Source organism: Gobius niger (genome assembly GCF_951799975.1).
Source record: "Gobius niger genome assembly, chromosome: 12".
Taxonomy (NCBI): Eukaryota; Metazoa; Chordata; class Actinopteri; order Gobiiformes; family Gobiidae; genus Gobius; species Gobius niger.
This window is the reverse complement of record NC_136863.1, coordinates 11756183-11770173: the sequence shown is the minus strand read 5'-3', so window position 1 is coordinate 11770173 and position 13991 is coordinate 11756183. Positions and strand designations below refer to the sequence as shown.

The 13991-nt window shown below is 40.5% G+C and overlaps 2 protein-coding genes across 2 annotated transcripts in view; one reads left to right on the top strand and one right to left on the bottom strand.

The window, feature by feature from the left end:
- Nucleotides 1-1579: 1579 nt before the first annotated feature.
- The window catches only part of pamr1b (peptidase domain containing associated with muscle regeneration 1b), a 43783-nt gene continuing 31371 nt past the window's right edge, over nt 1580-13991 (bottom strand). The window contains exons 9-14 of the mRNA XM_079568510.1: nt 9730-10350; nt 9261-9437; nt 7032-7098; nt 6742-6944; nt 4923-5275; nt 1580-3671 (exon numbers count right to left, since the gene is read on the bottom strand). Of these exons, the coding sequence (XP_079424636.1) occupies nt 3114-3671; nt 4923-5275; nt 6742-6944; nt 7032-7098; nt 9261-9437; nt 9730-10350 (1979 nt within the window). The 3' untranslated portion in view covers nt 1580-3113. The remainder of the gene's footprint in view (nt 3672-4922; nt 5276-6741; nt 6945-7031; nt 7099-9260; nt 9438-9729; nt 10351-13991) is intronic.
- On the top strand, nt 11610-13496 carry LOC306971932 (ornithine decarboxylase-like; the record flags this gene model as incomplete). Its single annotated transcript, XM_079568371.1, has 7 exons — nt 11610-11788; nt 11854-12026; nt 12121-12337; nt 12428-12496; nt 12640-12802; nt 13060-13181; nt 13260-13496. Exons 2-7 carry the CDS (start codon nt 11866-11868, stop codon nt 13494-13496), a joined length of 969 nt encoding a protein of 322 aa, XP_079424497.1. The 5' UTR covers nt 11610-11788; nt 11854-11865.

Genomic DNA, 13991 nt, shown 5'->3' with positions numbered 1-13991 from the left:
GAATAATGCACGCCAGGTAGCCTTGGAATTCTAACTGACTGACCGTGGTATAACACACACATTACTTCACAAAATATGGCAATACTGTATATCAGTCATTAGAATTCAAGTAACTGAATGAAAAAATGCCAAACTCTGCCCTTTAAAATGCAGCCCCTCATCAAGTTGCACACTGGTGTATAATATCTGCAGCTATGTGTAGCTAATGCGAGAGAATGGGGAAAGAGAAGGAAAAGGAAATCTTTGACTGCACTTTTGCTCAGTGGCATTATTACTATTTATTACTATTTTCAGTTTAGATTTTGCCAATAGTAACTCAGAAGTAACTCAGCAGTGTAACTCAGCTACATGTACGTTTGAAACAGTAATATGTAATACAAACATACATGTTTAAAGCTGTAACTACAAATATATAATATATTACAGTTTTAAAGTCACTTGCCTAACACTGATAGTTGTAGTAGTAGAATTATTTGTGCTTTTTTTTAAAGATTTCCTCACACAGCATTATCTCATTTACATAGCCTATCTGACTTGTGGCAGTAACCTCTTAACCTTCACCTGAACAGAGCACATTTTCTCCAGTTTGGCTTTACCCAAATCTAAAAGCTTCTTGAAAAAAAAGTGACGAAAAAGCGATGAAAGTGCAATAAAAATGAGGGGGAAAAATGTGAGGATCAGCTTTCAAATGTGGCGTTACACTGCAGCCTAAAGTCTGTAAGCTCTAGTCGAGAAGAGAAACTTGAGAAAATGCACTTGAGAAAATGCACTTGTTTAAGGCGGGTGGTTAGGGGTTCATACTTTTAACATAAGCACCGGTTATTTCAAATGGTTAATCAGGTGCAACATACAAAGCCATATTAAAATGTCTAACATGCACTTGACACCCTAAGTTGTACCTATTGTCTGACTACCTGAATAAAAAAAATGGACAAAAAAAATCAGCCTGTTTTTTTTAACTGCTCTTTGCAAAAGATTCACCCTCAATCAAAAAGCCATAAGTCCCATAATTACTTGATGCATTAAAGCATGTTGACACGCCCACTGAGGCCTGGCAGCAAAAGCTCCCTGATTGCTGCTGAACGATTTCTAAAGCCTCATATAGACATGTTTAGCTGGATACACGAGGGTGAAGGGGGCAGTAATGCTACAGGGACGATGCTCCACCATGCATCTTGCAGGGTCGATAAACCATCTTAAAACACACATTATAGGGTGGCAGAGTGGTTAGCTCCTGTTGAAAGAGAAGAAAACAGTGAATTGTTGTTTGTCTGTGAGTGCATGCCTCTGTCGGCCCTGGCAACCGTGCACCTCATGCAGAATAATAAGCCTGTGGGTGTGATAAATGGGAACACTGACTGTGGTGGGTAATTTACTATAGGCTACAGTGAAAGAGATTGTGTTTATCATTTTAATATCGGGGCAGTGTAATGTATTGGGTGTGTTGGCAACTGTCGACACAAAAAGGTCCTGTTAGTATTGATGCGCTGACTCGTAGGTACAGCTGCTTTATTTCTGAGTTTTGAAATATTTTAGATAAAGTGCAAAGGCCAAATGACCAACCTTTGATCATGGATAGATATTACTCTTTAAAACATAAACAGAGTAATAGAAAAATGTTACAAACAGATGAAATTGATTTGAGCGCAGAGGATTGCTCTATAACTATGTCCTGTTTTTGGTGGTTATCAAATTAACCTCTCATTTGTTCTGTTATAATAAGCACATATTTTCCACATCCACATTTATTTTATTAAAACACACCTTTTCTTTTCTTACACTATGTACATCTCCAGAGCATACAATAATACAGTACTTTACAGCATATTTACAAACCAATGTGTAACATTGTCTTTATCCAGGAGGAGGTTTTCTGGTGGTTTTCAAGTCAGTTTCCTCTGATCTGAGGGACCTGAACAGTTATCATAAAAACAGAAAGCTACACAGCACATTTAATGTACTAGCGCCCCCTGCAGTTAGGGCACTGTCGTCCAGTGTTGCATAGGAAAGGAACACTTGTCTGAAGCTGCTAAGCTGTGAGTTAATGGTGCTGTTGTGCACAGTAATGGCGTTTTATAAGACACACATGTCTTAACGTTAGCAATAATAATAACGGGAAACATGATCTGGGTGTGTGTGTGAGGTGGGAACATGATCGTCATAATTAATAAGTGTTGACATCAAGACAAGAGAACTTTTATAACAAAGTCACTATCACTTTGATCAGTAATGACTTGTCAACTTTAAGGTGCTGTTTTCTTTTGAGCCGGGCAAGAAGCATGACCATTGTCTTTAAACTGCTCAACTGCAGCAATGGTCTGCTTTTCTGATGAAGTAACTGTGATGTAGTACCATAGTAGTACCATAAACTGCATAACATGTATTTGTTTCAGTGCAGCTTGTTGTCATTAATACTTCTTACATCCATAAACAATTTTAAGAAACATGTATTTCTCCATAACTAGGATTGTGGAGGTTTCTGTTGTGAGCCACTGCTTCCCCTCAAGTATCTTCAAATATAAGTGATTTGAAAACAATCTGGAGCATTTACGAATACCTCAACAAGTCAATCCTTATCTCACAACGGCTATGTTAAAGAAGACTACAACTGTTGAGTTATGGAGTCCCGGCCTAAATAAAGGACTTTTTCTATAAACCAGAACGCCTTGATCATTTGATGCCCTAACTATTCCAACGGCAGAGTTTAAAGACCGTTATCCGATGCTTTTGTATAATCCATGCTTTGTGTTCGTGAAGATGTGTTATTTCGCTATTTTATGGACTGGAGATAATAGTTTTAATCACGCCAAAAAGCCTGTTTAAACTATGTAACACTGGAACCCACAAGCGAAGAATTTCTCCTCACTGACCACTTGTGGTGGGAGTTAGTATACTGCGGTCGGCCCTATTCTATCCCTTTCGATCTATTATATTGTGGTTAACACATGCTGTACAAGCTGCTTTTAAAGTGCATTATTTTACTGTCCATGGCACCACGACAATTACAGAATTGAACAGAAAGCATGTTAATTTATGGAGTGTTAAATGATACAGTTTCTTAAAATACTGGCAAAAAAAAACACTAAGGTCTTCGAGGTCTGATGAAGAGAGTCTTATTTCATGTTTGCCTGTATCCAGTCTTTGAAGTTGTCCACTCGTGTGTAGACCGTGTAGAGTTCAGGATCACACTCGCCCTGGTCGTAGCCAAAACTCACCAACCCCACCAGCCTCCAGGGTTCACTATTGTCCCCTTGCCTTTTCCTGTGATCCGACTGAAACTCTGCAAGTCCGGGCAGCACCAAGATCCCCCCTGTATCTGAGGGGCATATACTAGAGCCCCCATAGTCGGGCCTCTGGCTCCCGCACAGCATATTGTCTGTGACGCTGACCGGCGCGCCTTTCCGGGCATACTGGTTCTCACACGGGACGACGTCAGCAAGCTGAACTAGTCCCACCTGGGCCTTTTCCTCAGAACCGAAGGAGGGGTTGGGGAGGGGAGACCAGCCAGTGACCAACCCCCTCCCTGACGTTATTTCCGAGTCCTGTCCGTCAGAGAGGCACAGGGGCAGTACCTTCTCTCCGATCCTCGCTTTGTCCAGTAGCTTGATCACTGCCAGGTCGGAGTCGAGGATAAGAGGGTCGTAGTCTGGATGGACAATGACGGAGGCGACCTATCGGGACACGAAAAGACAAGGGAAAAGATAGTTATTATTATGTAAAAAAAGTAAATTATGTATTTTCCTCCCCCTACATGTTCCAGCAATGTCCTAAGGTGTAGAATGAGCCCAGACCTTTTCACAACTGCCTCTAAAATCATGCACAAGCTTAATACAGAAGTTGCAGTTGCACGTATGGCCTGAGGTGGCTGTAGTGAGTATAAAATGGCCAACTTGCATCTAGCCCCTTTAAAGAGCACCTAACTTCTTGTTGTTGTATCCATCTCCCAATTGATGTGCTCACTTTCCTTCCATGTCAACTATCCTTGGTTGTACAATACTAAAATTACATTAAATAACTTATAATGCAATCGGTGTAAGAAAAAAACTCCTTCCTGCAACTAAATCATTTTCATTACAAATTTCTGGACAATTTCAGTAACAGTTCATTCACGCCCCATGGTCACAAGCTGTTCCAGTGGGTTAGACTGACGGAAGTGCGGGCGACCAATCTGTGCCTGCTGACCTCTCTAGCCAACAATGTGGATCATCCTACATAATCCACATTACAAACTGTAACTTTTTTTAAGCAAGCAGACCTCAAAGTTGAAGTTAATAACAGTTATATTTGGTATTTTATATTGCAATCTTCAGCGGAGTCATATCGAGAAAGGATCAAAGTCAAATTTGTGCGATGTGCAATGTTTTTTGGTGTCTGAGTTCAAGGGGTGGAACAGTCAAAAAGTTTGAATGGTCAGCTGAACTAAAAATTGTTCAATAAATTATATATATTAAAATGAATAAAGATTATTTGGATTATTGATTGAACATAATTATCCATTTTAAAATGATCTTGGGTAATGCCTTATATTAAAGTGTGCTCGTTAATTATTAATAAGGTATTAATAAGCATTAATAACATGCTTGTAAAGCATTAACAAACTGCTTAATATACTTTTATCTGTTAACGTACTAATAAGCCATTAATAATACGCTTATTCATAGCCAACCCTAAACCTAACCCTGACCTTAACCCTTACCCTAACCCTAAAATGATTACTAATGCTTATTCATACTTAATGAGCACACTGAGCACGTGCTATAATACGGTATGTAGTAGTAGATATTTCAACACTTTGTATCTTTAACAAACTCAAAATTGAACTACAACTGTCATAGTATTGTAGAGTAGTCTAGTCATCCGACATCTCTCCCTTTTTAACCTGATAAAGAGTTGCTGTATGCGGGTCAAACTGCTGCACTTACCCTTAGGTGCTGCAGAGCCTTATTCTCCCTGTTGTCATGGCGATAGTGCATCCCCACCACCACTTTGACCCTGTCCGGATCCAGAGGGAAACCTTTGCCCAGCTCAGTCACACAGTGTGCTGCCACCACCACCGTCCGCTGGTTCACCAGAGCCCCACTGCACACCAGCTGCCACGGGGAAGCCTGCTCACTGTGGCCGCTTCCTCCATGTTTCTTTGGGGTCCCAGCCTGGCCATCTGCCTTGGACCCCAGGCTCTCACTTCCGATGCTGGAGCGGCGGAAGATGGCAGCAAGCCAGGGCCAGTGCGCCTCTCCCGGCCTCACCGGGTCAAAGGCTGGATGCTTCCCACAAACTGTCAAAGAGGAGGGAATGAGACAGAGGACAGAGGATAGAATATAGGGGAACCCTCAAAGACAGACTGTGTCAACATTTAAATCATAGATGCCGAGCTTCCTCCATCGAACATGTCCCAATAGGATTTTGGGAAGGTAGTTTGCCAGAATGCAAAGCTGTGGCTTACATAGGCAAATATAATTAACTCAAAGGGCACTACGGTGGGCCCCAAAGTCCCATTTTAATCAAGTTTCCCTTCATCTGTTACTTAAGTCGCAGGCACTAAGCTCCAAATTAAACTGAATGATTAGGAAAGACACAAACACCTTAATTTAGAATAACTATTCATAGGAACGCAGTACTTTTGCATCACTTCATCACCAACCAGGAGAGGCAAGAAACTGGATCTACATAACTTCTATGGGCATAAAGTCGACCAAACATAACGCTATTCACATTCAGAAAATACTGTGGTGTAAGTAGGGCTTAATGGTCTCATAATGTGACTTCATAATGACAAGTCAATACAGACAGTTATTATAAAAATATTGTATCTATTAGGAGATTTCTTTTCTTCATTATTTGTAACACAGCCATTCCCTCAGTCCGGGACATCGTGGCCCCCTTATCGATCCAATAATCCCCCATTTTACTGTTTAAATTATGTTTTTTCCTCCCCCTACATAACCTCTTACTCTTACTCTTAACCAAGCGTATTTTCTCCAGTTCAGCTTTACCCAAATCTAAAAGCTTCTTCACAGGAGGTTACAACCTGCGAAACTTTTTTTGTTGCGTCGTCGCTGCTTTTTTTTAAATCACATTTTTGTCGTCTTTTTTTAATCGCTTTTTAGACAGGTTTTTTGTCGTGTTTCTGCTGCTTTTTCATCTTTTTTTTCAATGCTTTTTTTTCATCATGCTTACGTCCGTTTTTCATCACGTTTTGTTGTGGCTCTTTTGTTGCTTTTTCATTGCTCCTTTGTTGTGTTTTTGTCGCTTTTTTTGTTGGTGTTTTTCATTCTCGCTATAATGACAGATAAAATAACAATTAGGAATGACTGTAATGCTCTTTTAGAAATCAATTTAGTTCAATGTAAAAAAGACGCATTTTGGGTGCCGCCCTGCAGTTCCTCTGAGGCCCTCCAGGATGCCCCGGACCCAACTTTGGGACCTACTGGATTAAAGTTTATTATCATCCAAAGCATTTCAACATCATGGACATTTCAGCTGTATATTAAGAGGATAATGCTTAATCAAGTCTCCATAACGTAGCTTTTTTATGTGTCCAGCCTATGGTACTTTTTCCCTTTATGATTATACCTTCAGATACTGTATAACTGGAGGTTTTAGATTGGTGAGGTGACAAAGCTGTCTAGGTATTTTGCAACATCCTCAATGAAAAATATTACAGCAAAAGCCAAAGAGCCAAAGAGCCATAGATTTTTGAGAGGAATAATGAAAAATAGTGTGGTTCTTTGCTGCCCTCACCTGGCGAACAGGAGACATGACGGCCGCTCCATTTGCCAGTTTTGAGACATGTGCGCCGGGAGCTGCCGGAGTGGTGGTAGAACGGAGAGGCGCACTCGTACTCGATGTGGGTGTAGAGCCGATGAAAGCCAGGGGCCAGCTGGGAGAGCAGTGGGCCATCAGAGCGGAGCTGCCGGCTTAACAGCTTATGGACTGGTGTCTTTCTGAAAAGGATGACAAAAACAGAGTAACGTAATGAGGAGGAAATGCTGATCAATTATTTTGTCATATATATTTTTACAGAGACTTACCTGAATGGAGCCTGAGGTGGCAGAACCTTCTGTTTAACCAGTTCTGATACTTTGGGCTCTCGACACGCTGTTGGTAGAGACAGTTGTGATTATTACTTAATTTATAAAAAGGACTGATGGAAAAAATTGGCATAAAACATCCATATTATAATGCATTAACATGTAAATGTGCATATTTTTTGTCATAACTTTGTTTAGTTCATTTGGCACAGAGCTTGGACACTGTGAGAGCCAAAAAACAAAAAGTAATTGAAGCTATTAAATATTCTTTAGTACGGGATCCGAGTTGTAAAACACGAAATAAATGAAGTACATTTATCATGCGAAGTTCCAAGTTCCCTTTAGAGGTGTGTTTAGTTTCCAAAATCTTATTTATGAAGTAAGTTCACAACTTGAGGTATCGTTGTCCAGCAGTAACTATGAAATATATAGCACTATAATACAGGGGTAGGATAAAGCAGTATTGTCTCATTGTTATATTTCTAGATAGCGTTTTGCTTGTTTGGTAATAAAAGATAGATAGATAGATAGATAGATAGATAGATAGATAGATAGATAGATAGATAGATAGATAGATAGATAGATAGATAGATAGATAGATAGATAGATAGATAGATAGATAGATAGATAGATAGATAGATAGATAGATAGATAAATAGATAGATAGATAGATAGATAGATAGATAGATAGATAGATAGATAGATAGATAGATAGATAGATAGATAGATAGATAGATAGATAGATAGATAGATAGATAGATAGATATTCGCACAGGATTAGTTTTACCGAGGGACCACATGCGATTTGTAATAATCACGGAGAATGTCTGTGATGTTAAACCTGTGCGAGTGCGCCATGTCAGTGATTTGCGAAGTAAAAATTCCCCCGCAAATTACCTACTATATTTTGCTGAACTCCGAGGTCCTGTGATAAAACTAATCCAATGCGAATAGGCATGTCTGTGATTTGGACAGAAACGGGGAGGATCCGATACGTGATGAGGCTTTTTTTGTTTCCTGTGCGCATTTTTATTTACTTTTGATGAAGAATGGAGGCGGCATTAGAGAGTTTAAACCAGTGGTTTCGTTTGGCATAATGTTACTCCATAATTTTGACAAACAGCTTTGTAAAAAAAACCCGCACGGAGCTGTTTTTATCTGTCATTAATTCAAGTCTCATCACATTCGTTTTTGTTGACATTTAGTTATTTCAATTAAGAATAACCAGAGATTGCAGAATAAATTGAGCTAAACTAAACCAAATTTCAGAACGCAATCATAAAACACGAATTTTGCAACACACGCGTTTTAAAACTCGTGCGTAAAAGTCTCATAGGACGTGTGACTCAGAGCATCGTCTGCTCGTCAATATTAAGCCTCAGATTTCAACATTAGAAATAATAGAGCTTATTATTTGCATTTCCTCATTTTCAACTTAATGTTTAAGAAAGACGGAGGGACAACGGAGCGATATTCAGCGGTTCAAGCGTCATTGATGCTCCCGAGTCGGTGCTTACCTTTGGCCCTCTCCCCTCTCCCTCCTCTCTCTGGGCTTCGTGTATTTTATCCAAAGTCCATGCGCTCTCAGCTACGACTTTAGCTGCATCATGTTGGCCTTTTAGCTTCAGTAAAAGGCTGTTTTAAAGGCAAAACGCAAAGAGAAACCACGCGGTGTTCTGCATGTTGGTGCGCTTCAGAGAGAGCCAGGGTGCGCTCAGAGTTTATGTCACTCCAACTACACATTTACAAGCAACTACGGTTAAACACCTTTTACGGAGAATTGTCCATGGTAAGAGACTAAAGCAGGCTTCACAAATTCATTCAGGTGAAAGTTAATTTTACAAATGAACTCAGAAAGGAGCGCTTTGTCATCATATCCAGGAGACGGTTATCCCGTGCGAATGCGCCACATCAAAAACAGACGTCAGAGGGTGATTGTTTTATTATATGGGATCCCTAGATAATGCTTATCCCGCGCGAATAGGGCTTTAGAATACGCCTGTGACATCAGGGAAGAAGAAATCCATTGATGGAATAACCTGGTCATTCAGGGTGTTCTCATTCTTTGGGCTCATAGTGTTGTTTGAACCTAATGTACCGACTGCAGCAACACCAGATCAGAGCAGCTCATTCAATTCATTCTTTTTGATCAGACAGTACACTTCGCAGTCATAAAATCTAAGACACAGCAAAAAGGTGACGCTCTATTTTGAGTAGGTCATACTTTACCTCTGACACAGAATGGCTGCATGCCCGTCCAGGTCCCATCTGCCTGACACGTCCTCTGAGCATCTCCACTGAGGGCGTATGAGTGGTTACACTTGAACTCCACCGTGAGCGGCTGTGCACCTGACACCACCTGCTGGTAGCCGTGGTAAAGGCGAGGAAGAGGCGGGCAGCTTTTATCTGTAAGTGGTGTGACATACAGGCGATGTCAAAAGTCATGATAAAAAGCCTTAATCAAGAATGGGCTGGTTATTGTGGCTAGTCTTCAAAAGTTATTAGCCAATTGGTTTTTACTATCCACAATGATGATAGTTTTGAGATTTTAGTGTAGAATTGTATATTTTTCTTTTATATTATGTTGAATTTGATTAATCTCTGAAAATGTATCAATCAAATTGGTAAATTCACTACTTTTCATACCACTTAGAACTATAATATATCACAAAAAAGAGGGACTGTTGTTTTGACTCACCGTTGATGCTTTGATTGACCTCTCTTTCTCTCTCCTTCTCCCTCTCCTCTGCAGAATCCTTCTCATCTTTAACTGTTTTATTTTCCTTGGGTCGGCCACTTCCCTCCGCCCCTGTACCCCGGTACAGAGTGATGTTGATTCTCGTGGGGAGGACTTTCCCCACCGGATTGGCACTTATTGTATTATTTTGCATATCTCTGGCGTCCTTAACGTCACGTGCCGCTGTAACGTTGGTAATCCCCACTTCAAAAATCTCCAGTGTGTTGTCTGCCTCTGCTACGACTGTCCGCACCTTGGTGTCGTTGGGTCCAACTTTGTCTTTCTCTTTCTTGCCGTTGACTTGCTCCTCCTTGCGTTCCTTCTCTTCTTGGCCTTTGTCCTTAATAACAATGATTTCTGTTTTCGTGCTTCCAGTGGGTGTTAGCCGGCTGAACGTTTGGTCTGGGCCAGACTCTGTGTTCTCTTTTCTCTCACCACTAGATTTATCTCCACTTGTGTTTTCTTGACCTTTCTCTTTTACCTTTGAGATATCTTGGTCAGTGTATATATCACTTTCCTTTCCTTTTTCAGGCTCTCTGCTGACGTCTTTATCCTTTTCGGCCTCTGGGAGAGTGTTGTTCACTGGGAATTAACAGACAAGAAGGGTTACTGTAAGGACATGTACATATATGTTTGTTTTAATCTATAAAGGGTGCGTGATAATTTCTTTCTTCTTGTCCAACTGTCCTTAAAGGTGGATTACGCAACCAGGATCAATTGTTTGGAAGGTTTTCACTGCTTCTCTCACCAGAAAACCTTCCAAACAATTGATCCTGGAGCGTCCCAGGGACCACCCTGCTCAAAAGTAAAGGCACCATGCTGACCACTAATACAGCCACTGGGTCACTACAAGGTCAAATACACAGAAACATCAACTTTTTTTTCTGCATAAAAAGTTGCATAATGCCCCTTTAATTTTATTTTTTTTTCACATTTTTTTGTGTGTCATTTTTACTGTAGCACTGGGATTTGTTGGCAAATGTAAAGTGCATTATAAATACAATTTATTATTAATATCAAGACTAGGAAGGAAAATGGAGCCATATTCTTAAATTCTTAATTTTTTTGGCTGCACTGGTCTTTAAGCCGCAGCTGTTCCAAACCTGGACTTTTCTCTTTGTGTGCAGTCTTATTTCCCAAGGGAACGGTGGCCTAAAGGTATGTACATTTACTATTATCATTGTGGAGAGTGAAGGCATCACTGGTGACAGTGTAATGTTTGTCAAACAAAGTCAGGTCCTATTGGTTGTGAACATGTATTTACCAAAGAATGTCTTAAGTCTGTCTGTTACAGGCCACTCATTCATAGCTTCAACATACAGATAGACGTACAGAGCATGGAGACCTCCAGAATTGAAGTCTTGGAAGTCAACAAAAACATTGAAACCTTTATTGATGACAAAATCAAAGAGCGCAACTTTGTGGTGAGTAAAAGGAACTTTATCATCGTTGTATTTGATTATTTACTGTAATTCTGTAATCACAGGCCACACTTATTGGCACAAAAAAATCAAATTCAAATCTCATTTCTTGGTCAATTTACTAAACTCTCTTCCACTTTCACAAATTTGCTGCCCCCGGTCCAGTGAAAAGTAAGCACTGCAGACATCGGTGGAGGAAGACAGTGATAGCGTGACACCTGACACAATATTCAGTATGACCACAAACTCTATGAATCTATAAATTAGGTTCACCGTTGTATAAGCCACAAGGTTCAAAGCATATAAAAAAAAGTAGTGGCTTATAGCTCGGAAATAATGGTACTTATGAAGGCACAGCTGTCCTGGGGTAGACTGACTTGTATGTGTTACATAACAAAATCAATATAAAATTGAATTATTTTCAGGGCAGTGAAGTCCCTTTCTATGTGGGGAATTTAGACAGTGTCTTCGAAAAGCATCAGAAATGGCAGGCTCTTCTGCCCAGAGTGACTCCTTTCTATGCAGTGAAGTGCAACAACACACTGGCCGTTCTCAGGACGCTCAGTGCACTGGGAACAGGTTTTGACTGTGCCAGTAAAGTAAGTGCTTTTAAATTCTCTTGCTCCTTCTACTTTCATACAAAAACACTTATGTTGTGTGGCAGAGGGAAATAGAGATGGTCATGTCTATCGGAGTGACACCAGACAAAATCATTTATGCACATACAACAAAACCCCAGTCCCACATCAGATACGCCTGTGCACAAGGAGTGGACATCATGACTTTTGACAACAAGGAGGAGCTCCTAAAGATAACCACAGGTCACCCCAACGCAAAGTAAGACTATTTCAATTGTCTTCATTTAATTTGCCCCCTTTTCAAATCTTGCACCACGTACAGTACATCACAAAGACCTTTTTTACTGTTACAGATTAATTTTACGCATTGCAGTGGATGACTCCAAATCCCATGTAAAACTTAGTACCAAGTTTGGTGCCACACTGGTGACAGTGGAAAGCCTCCTGAAACAAGCTCATGAGCTGCACTTAGACGTCAAAGGAGTCAGCTTCCATGTTGGGAGTTTGTGCACAGACAGTGTCGCGTACAAGAGGGCCATAGAAGACGCCCACCATGTCTTTGAACAGGCGGTAAGTTCATACTGCAGAAGGCCTCAATATGCCCTTGTGAAAATATGACATTGAAAATCTAATAGTTGATATATGTTTTTCGTCAATCAGAGGTTAATTGGATTTCATTTGGATCTTTTGGACATTGGTGGAGGATTCTCTGGACCTGGATTTGAAATGGTACTGAACTCAAAAACTACAGTTTGGGTCTTTGTTGCTGATACTTTTTGTCAGTACTTTGAACCTGTACTTCACCAATCCATGCAAGAACTGTACAGTCAACTAGCTACATCCTGTTCATATTTACTTTGTTAATGTTTGAGATGTCAAAAGGAATAAACGAGGCCCTGGATGAGTTCTTCCCCGCTGACAGAGGAGTGAGGGTTATCGCTGAACCTGGGCGCTACTTCGTGGACTCTGCCTTCACTCTGGCGATGAATGTCTTCGCCAAAAAGAAAGTTTGGAGTCTTCCAATCAGCCAGAAAGGTTCATAGAACTATTGTTGTCTTGTGTTTTAGGGGAAAAACAGAAAATATTCCATTCCCAGTCATTCCCCGGACACTTTGGGTCCTGTCCTAGTTGACAGATTTGAGTGGTCAATACTACCACAACATGAGAATGAAAATAAACTTCTGACGTCTTAGAGAGACAAATATTGACTTCTCTCTTTAAAGCATTCCTTAGGACAACACGGATATCCTTGACACTCAGAGCCCAACACTGACCTATGCTTGTGTCTGCAGATGGTAACGGTTTGGACACATTGATCATGTACTATGTGACAAGTGGGATCTACGGTGCTTTCATTGACGTCAAAATTTATCCCGATATCCAACGCTATGTGCGCTATATGCGCCCGCACAGGGTAATGAGTGTATTTGTAGTTTATAGTATTTATAATCATCCACTTGCAACTAAAGGTTTTATCTAATTCTTCCAACAGTCTGTGGAGAGCACAGAGCCCAGATACCAGTCTGTTATCTGGGGCCCGACCTGTGACGGCGCAGACAGGATCATGGACGTGTGGATGCCGGAGCTCAACATCGGCGACTGGATTCTGGCCGACAGAGTTGGGGCCTACACGATCCCAATGTCGACGGATTTCAATGGATTTGAGAAACCCACAATTTACCTGGTTGTAACACCTCAGATCTGGAAAATGTTGAATTTGAAGGGGTAAAATGTGAGATTTTGGTGACGTTTATCCGCAGTAATCATTTGGATTAACGTTGAGAATCACAGCTGCAAAAAGTAATGCTGATTTTAGATGAGATAATGAATATGAAACAAAATTTCGCAGTAAGACCAAACTGTGTGACAGATGTATTTTGTTAACTAACCATTATATAAAGTTACCCATAAACCAGAGTTGCGTAATCATTTCAATTCTCATGATGTTTTCCAAGGGCCAAATTCCTGGATAACAAGAATGATTGAAAAGGTTATACAGTATCAGTTGGCAACGGATCATAGTAGGGGGAGTCTGGTCTGGGGAAAAGACCAATTAACTCACTTGAAAACACGGCTTCCCACTTTTCAGATGTTTCCAGGAGGATTATTTCCTGACATGAAATAAGTCAATTCATGCATCATGTTGAAGTTTAAACATGGTATGTGGCACCAAATTTATTTATATATGTATTTTGGCAGCTGATCCCTGCTGTTCCTTTCCACG